Here is a 17,327-nt window from a genome sequence, read left to right as displayed (position 1 = left end):
GTTAATTATATTATACAAAGTATTATGGAAAAACAAGAATAAAAATATAACTGTTTTATAATTAATTAGTTAATTTGATTATTAAATATATTTATTTTCATTTACTAAAGGTATACTGGGATGGATAAATAGGGATTAAACCTAATAGTTTATCAATTAATCAATTAATTAGTTTATATGTTTATAATTCTTTAAGTTATGCTCATATATAAAACTTATTTATTTATATATCATGTTTAATAAAGCTAAGTAAAGCGTAAATTTTTAGAACTTAAACTGAGAAATATAACTTAATAACTAAAAAAACATCTTATTTTTAATTTAAAACTAAATAAAATATAAGTGAACTAATATGAATAAAATATTAATAAAATAATGAACAAAAAGTAATGAGAACCAAAGGAAAATAATAAATTAGAAGCAAAGGAAACAAAGGGGAAAATCAAATCAATCATGAGAACAATGACATGACTAATCTGCGGCGCCAATAGACCAGGGGCATCTAAGCTATCAAAATCACTTGAAGATTGCACCTCATTTGAACCACAACAACCATTAACATAGCTAAGTTTTTGCCCACAAAATTTGGAACCAATAACCTTTACGCGGTAGAATGCCTTAATTAAACACCCCATCATTATCTACTCTACATTTTATAAACAAACTTTAAATTAAAATAATTTCAATTTTAATTTTATATTAAATAAATATAAAATATATATAATCTCAACATTATTTTCCATGATAAATTTTTTCTATTTTAAAAACTTATCTCATAAAAAAACTTTATTAACTTGCCAAACCCATAAACATTTTGATTTTTTTTTTTTACAAACAAATTAATTTATGTCAAGCAACTTTTTTTTAATCAATAACTTATTGCATTCAATAATATATATAATAAATTTTGCACTTTTCTTCTCTTGAAAAACTGTTTTCCTCTTATCAAACATCTCGATCCTTTACTCACTTTAGTGGCAAATCTCCTCCATTCCACTTTTGTAGAATTGGCCTCTCATCTCAATTATGAAATGCAAAGCGACTTTTTAACCCTAAGTTATCAAGTAATGCAATCATCTTGAGTGGCATTACACGCATAGTGAAATCGAATGTTCTAAATCCATCTTCTAATGGTGAAATCAACCAACCAAAACTTCTAGATCCATCTTCTAGATGCCATATTAGATGTGACCTATTCTTACCCAATTCTCAAATGAAGTACCCTCTTCTCTCGATTGAACTCAGAGACCACATCAGTCGCTTCTACCTTCATCACTTCTAGGTTTTTCTGTTGTCAAGTTCCATGGCTTCTGCACTGGTCGGAGCTACAGCCTTGACTTCCACCATTTCTGCTTCTAGCGCAAGGTCAAACGTTCGAATACCCACGAGTCGCTACAATGTCTCATCTTTCCGCGGTAAGATTTCAGCTTATGCAACCATTGTTTTCTTCAAGTCCCAATGTTGGTTGCAGAGTCGTGATTCTGATGACTGTTTTGGGCATTTACTAGGCTTTTGCACTCTGCCAACCAGGGTGCACAGAGCACCATCAGCTTCCATCAAAGCCACCTTGACTCAAAATGTGGATATCTCAAAGGTCGCTATAATACTTTACCGAATGATTTGTTCTTGTTTTACTGTCTTGCTAAGAGCAGTTGTGGGGTGTCTGGGGTTTAGGGCTTGATTGGTTTTCTGTTTCATTTGGATGATGTGCAGGTAGTTCCCCAAGCTGATAGGGTTCTCGTTCGTCTCGAAGAGTTGCCTGAAGTGAGTTGTTGTTCTGTGCCCTCTGTTTCATATTGGTAAAAGTTCAAATTGCTTGCTTTGCTGATACCCATAGTTTTATTAATCCTGTATTACTATGTATGTTTCAAATACCCGAGAATAAATGTTTTATATATTGGAGAAACTGGAATGGGATTATTATCAAGAGACTTTTGCTCAACTTGGATTTTTCCATTGTGCAAGGGTATTATATGAAGTACTCTGTGCGCTAAAGCTTTTGCCAATCAGAAAGGTGACATTGGGATGGGAAGTTTGGGGTTGATGTAACAGTAGCTTCTCTTCTTATATTTTTTTCCCGCATTCTCGTAACAATGTTGCTTAGATGTGCCTGTATGCCCTGGGGGTCTCCTCTCTTATATGACGATTATTGTTGTTGAAAGCTCTCGTACCAAAAATCGAAGCTGCATATCCATTATAGAGGTTTTTTATTTTATTTTAGTGTTTACTTTGTTTAGTTGTTGTTTAAGTTAAATAAATTCTTGAAAACCTGAATATGACAATCTTCAAGTGACAGAACACTTTATTATTTGGTGTTCACCTCCCCACTCACAATGTGAGCTATGCACGTATTGCATCGCTAGTTTCCTTCTAGTGATACAGCCGGATTCAACTATGGCGCCCAACGACTGCGGCAGCGAGGCAGTGTTCCCGTTGACCCCTTAGTTCATTTGCATCTGGACGAGGAGATTTTGATATCTTCCTCATTTCTGTCTCTTTCTTGATAAGCACCTAGATGTACACTCTCACTCTTGTATCTCTACACCTACTAGTACTACACTATTATATATCTTTTGAGTTTGGTTTTAGTTAGGTACTAATATATATCTTGTGGGTTTGGTTTTAGTTAGGTACTATTTATATATCTTTTGGGTTTGGTTTTTGTTAGGCATTATTATACATCTTTTGGGTTTGGTTTTAGTTTAGGCCCAGTCATTAGCTTAGCTGGACACCTATTCAGCATGCATTTTGTTTAAAACAATGATCTTACTTTTAGCCATAGTTAGGAGCTGCTTTTGCAACCCCACATTGTATTGACATTGATATATCTTATTGTCCCATAGGTCTACCTTTGTGGTCGGGTGTTGGACCTTTGTGGTCAGTTGTTGGACATAATAAAATTATTGTATCTTATCTTTAGCTATATTTTTTTTTTTAGTTTCTTGCACTCAAGAATGGGTGTTGGACCTTTGTGGTCGGTTGTTGGACATAATAAAATTATTGTATCTTATCTTTAGCTATATTTTTTTTTTAGTTTCTTGCACTCAAGAATGGGTGTTGGACCTTTGTGGTCGGTTGTTGGACATAATAAAATTATTGTATCTTATCTTTAGCTATAATTTTTTTTTTTTTAGTTTCTTGCACTCAAGAATGAATGATGATAGCTCTAGCGAGCTGCTTTACAAGAAGTTTTCCCATCCACAACTTATTTCTTATTTGGAAATATGTTTCACACCAAAGCTATGCACAAATTTCATCACTGAAGAAATTCCCCACAAAAATAAAATTATTGTATCTCATCTTTACCTATACTATTTATTTAGTTTCTTGCACTCAAGAATGGATGAAGATAGCTCTATCGAGCTGCATTATAGGAAATTTTCCCCATCCACAACTTATTTCTCATTTAGAAGTATGTTTCACACCAAAACTATGCACAAATTCCATCAATGAAGAAATTCCCACTTTTTTGGCATGCCTTTTCTAGAATACATTGTTGTTTGTGTGGGTTAAGCAAGGTTATCTGGTATTGATCCTTGAATTCTTTAATTATGATACAAAGTGGGGCTCTTTGTGTTCAGGGTGATCACAATTTCAACATCCACAAGTAGATTGTATTGATAGTCAAGTAGGTAGATGACTTAACCCAATTAGTAAATGAATAGATTTTGAGGTTACTTTGTAGTTGGATATAATGACCTATCTAGTTAATCTTTCATGGGCGTTTGTCATTTCTCCACCATTGCGTGTATTTTGTCAATATTCCATCATTCCTATGCAAGGGTGTATGTAAATAATTTCAAAAAGGAAAGAATACTCTCCACCATAAAGGCCATGTCCAATTGGTTAATAATAATTTTCATGTTATTAGCAAATGAGTATTAGGATCCATTGTCACTCTTGGAGTGGCTGTGAAAATTCCTAGATTTAACAATCTCTGGAATCCTACTACAACCAGCAAAATCTACTTCACTTAGATCGTAAATTACATTACAAACATATTTCAAATTTCTTCCTGAAATATTGAAGTAAATTATTCAAGCAACCTACACCAAATTAATTATGATTCTGAAACATAGAAACTGAGCAAGGAAATACAAACACATTGGACACCGTTATTTTTGGACAAATGTCCCTGGAAAAACCCAATGTAGGAAAACCGGTGCAACAACTCAGAGGGTTTATTATTATTAAGCAGTAGCAAAATTTGAATACATCTCTGAATACCTCACAGGGTTATTCAACTATAGACAGAAATATTGGCAGAAAGAATTGTGAGGTTACCTCACACTATCATTGGAAATCTTGGTTGATTCAACCCTAGACTGATTGCCCCGGGTTTTTCTGTCCGACTCTGTGCAGTGTCTGCGTCAGCCCAACGTCAAGCTCTCTGGGTGCTGTGTCACTCTAGCTGGTAGATTTGATGCCCAGGAGATTCGATTTTTGCCTCTCGGTCTCTCAACACGGCTCTTGACTTCTGAAGCTTGAATTCCTTAGCAAATTTCAGACTCCTCACTGGCTTTTGCGCTGCCTCTACGTGGCTCTGCGTCAGCCCCTCTAGCTCATCGCTACCACTGTTGGATTACCCTTTGCCTCCCTCTGTTGATGATTCTCCAGTTGAGAAATTCACTCTCTCCGAAAGCTATCTCGTTGCAAGAAATCTCCTCAATCGAGTTTTCCTCTTGAGAACTTCTTACTTCAGAAAATCGATTTCTTGATCTCTATTTGTGTATTTTCCAAATGACCCTCAAGCCCCTTCTTATATCTTTTTGTTGGATAACCAACGACCTAGATTAACTCCTAATCAAAGGCTCAGATCGTTTTGACTTGATCTCCGTCTTTATCTAGAAGATTCATTCACAATTAGATTAATACCCATTAATATTTTAATTTTCTAAGTTTAGACTTAGGAACACCATTAAAAATATTAATTATTTTAATATAATCGTCTTTGGGTGGAATTTCCTAAAACAGTTTCTAGATTCTTTGGAATGCATGTGCCCAATCCTCCCTGGAAAATTTGATGCCTAGAGCACATCTGATGCTACTTCAAATCAATACTCCCTCTTAGCGAGGTATGTGCTCTAGCAATATATTATTGCTGCATACTGCACTGGCTCTGAAGCATTGTCCTCTGCGCTGTTGATGTTTGACATGTTGTCCACCAACTATTGCGCTGCTTCTGCTATTGTACTGCTGCCTATGACATTGCCACTGCCACTGCCAATGCAACATCTATATTATAGCTCCCCCTCAATTGCTGCATTTGCTATGTTGCCAGCACTACCATTGCTAACAATGCATCTGTATTGCAACTAGTTGCTGAGAGAAGCAACTGAAAAGACCCAAAACTGGACAAGTATCCAATGGATACACCTTGGTGCTGAAAGCCTGACTGCTGCTAGTCCCACGCTGTCTTCTGAAGCCGCTGCGATGCTGAAGCTCTGCATTATGCCTCCACGAACTGCTACCTCTCTGCTCTGTGTTGCTCAAGTTTTGGCACTGCTAACTACTGCATTTGTCGCCCCAACACTCCATGTCATCACCCGACACTAGTCCATCTTGCTATTGCAAGACTGGGCTCCCGTAACAAGGTATTGATCCAAGAGGTTGACTTCTCAATTATCTTGCCCATTTGTAGCTCTTTCGAACTACAACTCCAAATCAACCCACCTCCCCCTTGGAGGTATCTTGGCTGTCATGGCGAACTCTTCCTCGTATTTGATCTTTGCAGTTGCAACCTTAGGATCGTGCTTCTCATCCTTGCCCTTTTTCTTTAAAGGACACTGGGATGCATAGTGGCCCATCTTGCCAAATCTGAAACACTTAACCTTGGAGACGTCTTTCTTTCGTTTCTGTTGCCCTTGCTGCCCCTTCGACGCAAGGGTTGCATTCTCCTTTTCCTCCTTGGGCTTCGACCCACTGTTGTTGTTGCTTTCGTCAAGTTTGACTTTGACCAGGTCTCTCCTCAGCTCCTCTTGTTTTAGAGTTGCCCACATCTCATCCCAACTGGGCAATGCTGCTCTGCCCAGGATACTTTGGACAAAGACTTGCCACTCATCTGAGACAAAATTTAGGGCCAGTCTCACTAATTCTAAATCCTGAGGTGTATGCTCTGCAGCTGATAACTCATCACGGGTCTCCTTCGCTTCGTGAGGAATGGATCCACACGATCTCCCTTTTGCATTGCGCAGATCTCAACTTTTGTTTCAATTACATCTTCCACTGCTTGGAAGATCCGTGCTATAACATGGCCAAGGTGTCCTACATCTCCTTAGCAGTCCTTCTGCTAGCAACATGGCACATCATGTGATCCTTGATTCTATCCAGGTCATCCTCTTGGCCTTTGCCATTTGAGCCTTGTGCTTTTTTAGCGGATCTGCATCCGTAGGTTCAACCGCCACATTGTCGATGTATGTCTTGAGGGCATGCTCATCTAGAAGGAAAGACATTCTAGCCTTCTAGATGACGTAGATGGAAGCTCCATACAACCTGTCTTGATTCCTCAAGGCACTGGTTGCCATATCCTCTGAAAGCTGTCAAACAACTCCCTCTTTCTCCCTACTGCGTACTACGTAGCTTCTAGGCTGGCTTACGTACTCCATGATAGAGCTGGTAAGTCTGCTACTCCTTTGCTGCCTAGCAAATGAGAAATACTGATTTCCTAGGCAAGAAACCATTGAGGAAGTATTCCCTTACTATGCGATTTGCTTCCTTCTTTCGACGAATTTTTTGCCCAGCACTCACCTTGTAGAAATTTGTGTCCCTCTAGCTCTGCATGGCTCCCTCTGCCTTGGCAAATTTTCAATTTGGCAACCTTACCTCTCTATCCGCTCACTTAGAGAGAGACAACCCCGAAAATATAGCCCTCCTAGCTAGAAATGGGCAATCCCTTAGGGAATTTGAATTGTTGCTTGCTGCAACAAGTTGGCCCTTGCTTCAGTGCTAGATCTGCTCTTCTTGTTTCACATCAACAACTCTGATATCATGTGAAAATTCCTAGATCTAACAATCTATGGAATTCTACTGCAACCAGCGGAATCTACTTCACCTAGATCATAAATTATATTACAAACTTATTTCAAATTTCTTCTTGAAAAGTAAATTATTGAAGCAACCTACACCTAATTAATTAACACATAGGACACCATTATTTTTGGACAAATGTCCCTGGAAAAACCCAATGCGGGAAAACCAGTGCAACAACTTTGAGGGTTTATTATTATTAAGCAGTAGCAAAATCTGAATACATCTCTGGATACCTCACAGGGTTATTCAGTTACAGAGAGAGAAATATTGGCAGAAAGAATTGTGAGGTTATCTCACACAATCACTGGAAATCCTGGCTGATCCAACTCCAGACTGATTGCCTCCGACTTTTCTGGCTGCCTCTGCACAGTGTCTGCGTCAACCTAGCGTCACGCTCTCTGGGTACTGTGTCACTCCTCTGGTTGGTCATTTTGATGCCCGGGAGATTTGATTTTTGCCTCTTAGGCTCACACTCTGCCTCCTGGCTTCTGAAACTTTAATTCCTCTGCAAATTTCAGACTCCTCACTGGCTTCTGCGTTGCTTCTACGTGGCTCTGCGTCAACCCCTTTGGCTCACTGTTGCCGCTACTGAATTACCCTTTGCCTCTCTTTGCTGATGATTCTCTGGTTGAGAAAATCACTCTCTATGGAAGCTATGCCCCTCTACTGCAAGAAATCTCCTTAACCGAATTTTCCTCCTGAGAACTTCTCACTTCAGAAAATCGATTTGTTGATTTCTCTTGGTGTATTTTCCAAATGACCCTCAAGCCCCTTCTTATATCTTTTTGTTGGACAACCAACGACCTAGATTAACTCCTAATCAAAGGCTTAGATCGTTTTGACTTGCTCTCCCTCTTTATCTGAAGATTCACCCACAAGTAGATTAATACCCATTAATATTTTAATTTTCCTAAGTTTAGACTTAGGAACCTCATTAAAAATATTTATTTTAATATAATCGTCTTTGGGTGGAATTTCCCAAAACGGTTTCTGGGTTCTTTGGAATGCATGTGCCCAAGCCTCCCTACAAACTTTGAGGCCTAGAGCACATTCGGTGCTACCCCAAATCAATAGTGGTCCAAGCCTCACTACAAAATTTGAGGCCTAAAGCACATTCGGTGCTACCCCAAATCAATAGTGATCTCGTCTAGAGTCTAGACTAGGGTTCAGTTTGCCTATGTGCCTCATCTTGAACTTACCTTACTAAAATATGATATTTTAGATTTAGACAAGTTTTACTGTACTTAAGCCATTGGGTAGGGTTTTTGTGACCCATGAGTGTTTGGTATTAGGTGCATTATGTGATAGTCTTGTAATCACACAACCGTATCTAGAGCATTGCATTTTTGAATTTTGGAACTATTATTATCCATTTTGGTGACTTAAATAGAAAGATTCCACAAGGTGTGTTGTTTCTTTTGAAGTTCTAAACAAATATTTAATGGAGGGGTTGGGTAGAGTTGTTTGTGGAAATTTGAGGTCATTGATCATGATAAAACTTGTGTTTTGGGTTATTTATGATAATTAGATGAGGTACATAATTTTGTTTCCAAGGTAACATATCCTAGAGGAAATCACCTTGACACTTGTTGTCATTTTTAGGATGGTACCCATGGTAAACCTTAGATTCTCCAAGGTGCTAGGCCAGGTCGATGACTCATATATGGATCATATATATCTCATCAACAACAGACTCACTTAGAGCAAACATATCACAAAGTGGGACTTGAACTGGGGGGGGGTTAATAAATTTCTTCACATCCACTCAAGCTACACCCAAATGACAAGAAAAGTTACATAATGTTGTTAAATGGTATTTTGTTAAACAAGATACCATTTAAGAAGACTATAAGATATCAAAGGAAAATTATTATCAAAATCTATCTCACTTGGGAATGGGTTACCAAAAACCATTTTTGAAGTTTAGGAAACAATGAAATGGCATTTCCATGACAGTTAGGAAAAATAAAAAACAAATTGGTTTTTGTTGGGTTGGAAATTCTCTGTTATATAGGATATTGTTGAGAAATGCTTTAAAAACATTTCCTAAAAGGTTGTTGATGAAACCATTGATGAACCATTTCTAGTTTGTTTCAAAGGGTTTCATACTCACAATTCATGGGGAAATGGTTCTTGGTATGAGAAATAATGAAGGGGGTAACTAAGTCTCGTTAATAGAGATCAAAAGAGAGGATGGAAAGATGAACCATTAGATGACTACCCCATTAAGCAATTTTATTTTTGTCAAAATATGGTTGTATAATAAATTGAAGCATTGGGGTAGTTACATCATTGAGTGAGATAGCTCATCCTTGGAACTTCCTCCATGGTGTGGTTTTATTAGCCTATTGGACAATTAATTTTCACTAAGGTGGCCTTCATTGGGTAGGGTTTTTGTGACCCATGAGTGTTTGGTATTAGGTGCATTATGTGATAGTCTTGTAATCACACAACCGTATCTAGAGCATTGCATTTTTGAATTTTGGAACTATTATTATCCATTTTGGTGACTTAAATAGAAAGATTCCACAAGGTGTGTTGTTTCTTTTGAAGTTCTAAACAAATATTTAATGGAGGGGTTGGGTAGAGTTGTTTGTGGAAATTTGAGGTCATTGATCATGATAAAACTTGTGTTTTGGGTTATTTATGATAATTAGATGAGGTACATAATTTTGTTTCCAAGGTAACATATCCTAGAGGAAATCACCTTGACACTTGTTGTCATTTTTAGGATGGTACCCATGGTAAACCTTAGATTCTTCAAGGTGCTAGGCCAGGTCGATGACTCATATATGGATCATATATATCTCATCAACAACAGACTCACTTAGAGCAAACATATCACAAAGTGGGACTTGAACTGGGGGGGGGGGTTAATAAATTTCTTCACAACCACTCAAGCTACACCCAAATGACAAGAAAAGTTACATAATGTTGTTAAATGGTATTTTGTTAAACAAGATACCATTTAAGAAGACTATATGATATCAAAGGAAAATTATTATCAAAATCTATCTCACTTGGGAATGGGTTACCAAAAGCCATTTCTGAAGTTTAGGAAACAATGAAATGGCATTTCCATGACAGTTAGGAAAAATAAAAAACAAATTGGTTTTTGTTGGGTTGGAAATTCTCTGTTATATAGGATATTGTTGAGAAATGCTTTAAAAACATTTCCTAAAAGGTTGTTGATGAAACCATTGATGAACCATTTCTAGTTTGTTTCAAAGGGTTTCATACTCACAATTCATGGGGAAATGGTTCTTGGTATGAGAAATAATGAAGGGGGTAACTAAGTCTCGTTAATAGAGATCAAAAGAGAGGATGGAAAGATGAACCATTAGATGACTACCCCATTAAGCAATTTTATTTTTGTCAAAATATGGTTGTATAATAAATTGAAGCATTGGGGGTAGTTACATCATTGAGTGAGATAGCTCATCCTTGGAACTTCCTCCATGGTGTGGTTTTATTAGCCTATTGGACAATTAATTTTCACTAAGGTGGCCTTCAAAACAAAGAAATATTCTTTCTTTTTTATTTTGACATTTAATTATGAGGCATGAACTATTGAGCCAATGCCAAAAATGGAAGAAGGCTGGAAAGAAAATTGAAGCAAACATGGTGGATGAAGGTGGTTGACCAATGCAAGAAGAAGCACAAGAAGAAGATTGAAGCAAACATGGTGGATGAAGGTGGTTGATTGGCCAATATTTTTCTAAGCGTGGATATTTGCTTTTGTGTGAGAGGTCAAGATTGTTGATACATTAACTTTGGGGTGTTTCAACACATAACTCTAAACCAAGAGTGGCACTTCTAGCATGGGAAGTTGGATGAAGACATAACTCTAAACCAAGAGTGGCACTTCTAGCATGGGAAGTTGGATGAAGAGTGGTGAATGTACATGATGAATGTTCATTGGGTTTTTGTTTGTGTGTTTCTAAAGTTTGCCAAGTGGTTGTTCCCTATAGCAATTGTGAATACTACTACCAAATAATTTCCCAATGCAAACTAGAAAATCAAAATATAGTGCAAATTTTAACTTGCATATGAATGTAATAAGGCCTTAAATCTAAAAATAGGTTTGTTAGTAGTATGCAAATCACAATGAGCAAATCATGCATAGCCAAAAGAAACATGAGATTTAGGTGCAAAAGCAAAGATTCTATTAAATCATAAAGGAAGATTACAACTGAATGTTAACCATTTTTTTCCAATAGAAACATATATTTGCTATTTCAAGAAGAAATCAAAATATACATGGTGCCATGCGATTACTATGCTCCAAGAGTACATAAGCTCTCTTTTGATCATATATAGTTGAAAAAGAAAAAAACAAGGCCCTCATTAGAGTCATCTAAATATCCTTGGAAATTTAAGCCATTTCCAAGCGAAAAAAGACCAGAAACCAAAAAGGACTTTATGCCAGTGAACTCAAAAATACACGGATAGGGCATGATTTTGGGGCTTTGCTTCTCTAAGATAATAACTTAATTGAAAGAGAATGCTCGAAGGGTGGAATCACACCACCCTCAATTGCTTTTGCAATACTAAAAATACCTATTCGAAGAGTCAGATAAAGATAAGATCAGTTAAATTTAATAATTTCTAGCAAATGATCATAAATAGGTTAATTGGATTGTTGGGTACAATAGTGAGATACAAAGTAAGAGTGCAAAAATTGCTTATAGAAAAGCATGATATGAAGTCAAAAGCCTAAGAGCATGGAGCAAGAAAACAAAGCGAAAGTATAGGTATGTGCAAGTATTGCAAAGAGTCAAAGAACAAAAACAAGGGGGATGGCTCACTTTGGGGGTGATCGACATCCTCTCTTGCTTTCCTTCTTAACTTCCAAAGCCAAAGGGAAGAAGCTTTTAAGAAATTATTGGTAGGAAGCATTGGAAGAATAGGAAGAATTGGTTTGAGATATGTGTTGTTGTCGTGTTGTTGCAACTTGGGAGAGGTATCCTCATTAGTGTTATGGTATGAACTGTCTTGAGATTTAAGGTTTTTGTTGGTAAAGGATGAAAAGCCTCTTCACGCCTGACAAATTGAGGGATGAGGTAGAGCTTGCCATTTGTGTGCCTCTTAGTATCTTTGTTTGCTAGAAGTACTAGAAAGAAACTTTTAACTGATCAAAGAAGGTTTGTTCACGACGAGTTGTGTGGAGTGAACGAGGTCGAAGACTAAAATCCTCCTTTCATGTATTTTTGGTTAGGGAAGTGGAAGAGAGTGGTAGAGAGTTTTGGGACTACTAGAAAAGAAAGGAAAACTTGTCATTTGATCTCGTAATAGATAGGATACTTGAAGATGGCAAAGTTGGTAGATCCCATCCTCCTAGGTGAGATGGTGGTCGGTTTCAACAGAAAGATTACAAGAACCTCCTTGAAACTACCCAAGGGAAATCAAGAGAGCATGCATTCAACATCGAAGAGTGTAGGGGGTGTCGAACAATAAGGTTGTCTTTCAACCAGTGTTTTTAAAAAATGGCCGAGCTGACTTCGACTCGGCCGAGCCAGTGCTTGGCTGGGTCGGATCGATGGCCGAAACAGATCGGCTGGCAGGTTGTTATCGAGTCAGCCGAGCTGTTCACTGACTCGGGCGGCTCGGTAACAACTCGGTCAACTCAGTTGAGCTCGAGTTAACTCGATCGACTCAGTCACCGACGCAAAAGCATTGCCAGTGAATTTCTTTTGGGGGAAAAATGGAACGCATAGACAATTCTAATTTGCCTTAGGGTTATTTTGAGGTCCATTTACCTCTCCCAACCCTACAAAAGCTACCCAACCCCTCTCATTTCCTCACAACTATATCATTGCATTGTGTGAGAATCTGTGAGGAGTTTATGAAGAGTTGTGGAGTTTGTTTTTGGAGCAGCAGTGAGGAGTCTTGGGCAAGAATTGGAGCAGCAGTGAGGAGTGTTAGCACTCTGTAATTTTTCGAGATTGCAGAAGAAAATCGCAAAGGTAACCACAAACCACTTTGGAAGCTGGAATCTAGCCCTGCTAGCTTCAGAGAGGGCTCTTTCTGTGAGATTTAACTTTGTTGTATTTAGATATTAGGTTAGTTATGAGTGTTTGAAGTTTGGTTTTAAATTGATTGGTTGATTAAGTGCCTGAACCTTCCATTGGGCTATGGAGTCTACAGTTTAAAAAGGGTCTATTTCAAATTTTAAAAGGAGTTTCATAGGGCAAGGTAGCTAAACTAAATGGATCCTTTATATTTAAGTGAAATGGAATGGAAGAAAAGATATAAGTTCAATAGAAGTTAAAGAGAAATTAAGAATTCCTTAACATGATATTAGAAGAAAACATTGAAATTATCTATAGCCAGAAGCAGAGTGTATTTTTCAACAAATTCTGTTCATCAACTTTCTGTAAAATAATTCAGATTTCAGAAAACATAAGCATGGAAACAAAGTAATAACACATTAACAGTGAAAGAAGCACATCACCAGATAGTCTAACACATGAATCCTGTGAAGAATGTCCTTTTTATTACTGATTAGCCCATCAAATGAAAATAGTACAATAACGTTCTGGAATGCAAAAATCCATGCAGAAATCAACCCTTGATACTTCTAAAAGAGAAGTATTTATAAGATATTTACAAAATATCCTCTCAAAACCAACTAGGATGTATTTAGGAATTCCTAAACTGAATCTATCTAACTTATTACAAAAATTTAGGAAAAATTGAACTGTCTGAAGTGTTGGCACTAAATTTGTGGAATTGCTGACTGCCTGGCCCTTCGAATCCTGCTGTGCTGTTGATGCTGAGCTGTACAACCAAATCCTTTGCTTACTCCAGTGATTCGCATAATTTATCCCAGCGTTGCTCACTCGGGATAGTTGTCTTCAATAACTTTTTGTAAACCTTATCCACTTCAGTATATTTAGCAAATGTTGGTTTGGAAATGAATATGTGTTTAATTTCATACTGAATGTCCAGGTCATATGCCAACGCTTCCAAGAATGCTTTTCTTGTCATGTTGATTCTTCCTCCTGTAACTTTGGAATTGTCTTTAGCCTTGGTCATTAATTTCTTACTGTAATCGAACCATGTACTAACCTTATCTTTTATTACTAATAAATTAGGAAGTCCCTTTTTGTAGAGGGCTTCCAGCTTGTTGAAGAAACTCTGTACGCCAATGTCTAGAATCTGATACTTTTCTTCAAGCTGCCTCATCAAATTTCTCTTAGTCAACACCTCTTTGACCTTTTTGATCAATGGCTTCAGTAGATATTTCAATCAGTTTTGCTCAAATATGATTTGTATTGTAGGCCAAATATCTATCATATCTTCACTGATTCTTGGAATCTGTTGGCCACTCAGCAAACAAGTTGCTGGATGCACAAACTGATCAATAAACTCTTTAAAATTGTATTCCTTGCTGATTGAGCTTCTGCATTGCCAAGGGAAACCTGTCTGTCTGGAAGAAAATGAACATGTGCATAAGAATGGAAGAATATCCGAACATTCCTTCAGTTAAAAACTGAAGGAATTATTCATGAATTATATCTGCAAGGAAGTGACCATAGTCAAAGGTGACTGATAGTCCTTCTGTAGAAAGGGTGGATAGAAAGCCTAAAATAGGCTCATCTACCCATTCATCTGAAAAGTAACCAAGTAGGTAGGACAAGACAGAGATAAGTCTTGTTCTTTGGGGGAAATAGAAGAGGGATAAGGGGGAGTCTTCTTGGGGAGTTGAAAATCTTCTGGCAAGAAAACCTCGAAAATTCTGGCTCTCTGGGGGAAGGTGAGTTTTTGATAGATTTATTCAAGAGCTTCAAGGGAAAAGGGAGTTAGAGAGTCACTATAGGGGACTTGCAACATTTGGTTTATACTTTCGGAGGTGATGGTGAAAAGGATTTCACCATTAGGGGAGATGATAGCCCTCTTACTTGAGAGATTAGAGGCATGACACTTGAGGAAGAATTCAGGGAAATATTAGGACTGGGGGAAGACGAACATGGGTATTCTAGACTGCTAGAGGTTGATCTCGCCAGATTGGTCAAGGTATGTGTCATGAAACCAGCAACGTAATTCGAAGAGGTCGAATTCACACTGTGTCTAGGCAATTTTGTAATCTCGGTCAACTAGGGGGATGTGGTCTAAATCCACAGGGGGAGCGAGCATGGGGTTTACCACAGTGGAAGTTTTTGGGGCCATCGTGGTAACATAATGAAATTGGAGAGGGTGACAGGCGAGAATTGCAGAGGACCACGGTTAATTGCGCGGGAAAAGCTAGGAGGCAATTTCTCTATGAATAGTCGTTGATAGGCAAGAAACAGAGGGCTTGAGAGCAGTGTAACAGTAGGAAAGCGATAAAAGAATGTGATCGCAAGAGAAAATTGGGCTTTTAGTTTCATAGCTGGAGGGGGACCGTTGGCCAAACGGTTGTTTGGAAAATGCATTTACTTAGCGATGGGACGGAGGCAACGGAAGGGAGCTGTAACGAAAAAGTGTAACGGTCGTCGACGTGGCGACAAGGGATAGGCAGAGGGAGGCGCGGGGTCGTTGGTGGGAAGTGATAGGTGGAAGGGATACGTGGCGGTAGGGGAATAGTGGTTGAGTGGAATTCAGGGGTGACGTAATCGGGAAGGCAGGTTGCGGTGGGAAAAACCGCTTTTCGGAAGGGGGGGTCAAAGTTGTTTGTGGTATTGGGGGGGTTCTGAAATCATGAGGCAATGGCATGTAACGGTGGGGGAAACCGCTTTTCGGACCACCTCGCCCCCCTCTTGCTGTTAAAGAGAAACCCAATGGGGGGTAGTAGGACTAGGGCAAGACGAACATGGGTAGTCTAGACTGCTAGAGGTTAATATCGTCATACTAGTCAAGGTAAGTGTCACGAAACCAACAATGTAATTCGAAGAGGTTGAATTCACACTGTCTCTCGACAGTTTTGTAATCTCAGTCAGCCAGGGGGATGTGGTCTAAATCCATAGGGGAGTGAGCATGGGGTTTACCACAGTTGCAGTTTTTGGGGCCATCGTGATAACAGAGTGAGGGGTCAAAGTTGTTTGTGGTATTGGGGGGGGGGTTCTGAAATCATGAGGCAATGACATGTAACGGTGGGGGAAACCGCTTTTCGGACCACCTCGCCCCCCTCTTGCTGTTAAAGAGAAACCCAATGGGGGGTAGTAGGACTAGGGCAAGACGAACATGGGTAGTCTAGACTGCTAGAGGTTAATATCGTCATACTAGTCAAGGTAAGTGTCACGAAACCAACAATGTAATTCGAAGAGGTTGAATTCACACTGTCTCTCGACAGTTTTGTAATCTCAGTCAGCGAGGGGGATGTGGTCTAAATCCATAGGGGGAGTGAGCATGGGGTTTACCACAGTTGCAGTTTTTGGGGCCATCGTGATAACAGAGTGAAATTGGAGAGGCTGACAGGCGAGAATTGTAGAGGACCACGGTTAATTGTGCGGGAAAAGCTAGGAGACAAATTCTTTATGAATAGTCGTTGATAGGCAAGAAATAAAGGGCTTGGGAGCAGTGTAACAGTAGGAAAGCGATAATAGAACGTGATCGCGGGAGAAAATCGAGCTTTATAGTTTCGTAACTGGAGGGGGACCATTAGCCAAACGACTATTTGGAAACTGCATTTACCGAGCGACGAGACAAAGGCAATGGAAGGGAGTCGCAATGAAAAAGTGTAATGGTCGTCGACATGGCGGCAAGGGATAGGTGGATGGAGGTGTGGGCTCGTTGGCGGGAAGTGATAGGTGGAAGGGATACATGGTGGTAGGGGAATGCCAATTGAGTGGAAGTGGGGGGTGACGTAATCGGGAAAGTGGGTTGTGTGGGAAAAACCGGTTTTTGGAGGGGGTCAGAGTTGTTTATGGTATTAGAGGGCGGGTCTGAAATCACGAGGCAATGACACATAGCGGCGGGGGAGACTGCTTTTTGGACCTGCTCCCCCCCTCGTCGTTAAAGAGAAACCTAGCGGGGGGGTCTGAAAAGGCTTTAGAGCTACAGATATAAAGGTAAACGTGATCGGGCATAGGAATATGTACAAGGTTTATCGCCAATGGTCCCACATCGTATCTCGGGGAATATTTTTACTATAAAGTCCAAACTTTGGACAAATGACCATATTAACCATTTACATAATAAATCCGATTTTCCTAAACTAATGTAACTTACACCAATTGGGTTGCATTTAAAAGTGCAAACCTTGTTTTATTTTGCCATTTTTAAAGGACTAAAAATATCTATTCAAACAACTAAACTAATCTAACAACTGCATTAATCCAGATTAAATTGTTGGATTAATTTATTCACCTATTCTA

General features: G+C 38.7%; 1 protein-coding gene across 1 annotated transcript in view; it reads left to right on the top strand.

Moving 5' to 3' along the window:
- Positions 1-1,092: 1,092 nt before the first annotated feature.
- Positions 1,093-17,327, top strand: part of LOC149256626 (10 kDa chaperonin 1, chloroplastic-like) — a 33,948-nt gene continuing 17,713 nt past the window's right edge. The window contains exons 1-3 of the mRNA XM_089460802.1: positions 1,093-1,415; positions 1,509-1,594; positions 1,714-1,764. Of these exons, the coding sequence (XP_089316928.1) occupies positions 1,304-1,415; positions 1,509-1,594; positions 1,714-1,764 (249 nt within the window). The 5' untranslated portion in view covers positions 1,093-1,303. The remainder of the gene's footprint in view (positions 1,416-1,508; positions 1,595-1,713; positions 1,765-17,327) is intronic.

This window comes from Pinus tabuliformis, chromosome 7 (genome assembly GCF_031772625.1).
Source record: "Pinus tabuliformis cultivar Carrire ecotype Pingquan chromosome 7, CPIR1, whole genome shotgun sequence".
Classification (NCBI taxonomy): Eukaryota; Viridiplantae; Streptophyta; class Pinopsida; order Pinales; family Pinaceae; genus Pinus; species Pinus tabuliformis.
Note: the sequence above shows the minus strand (reverse complement) of the source record. Positions and strands in the feature narration are given on the sequence as shown.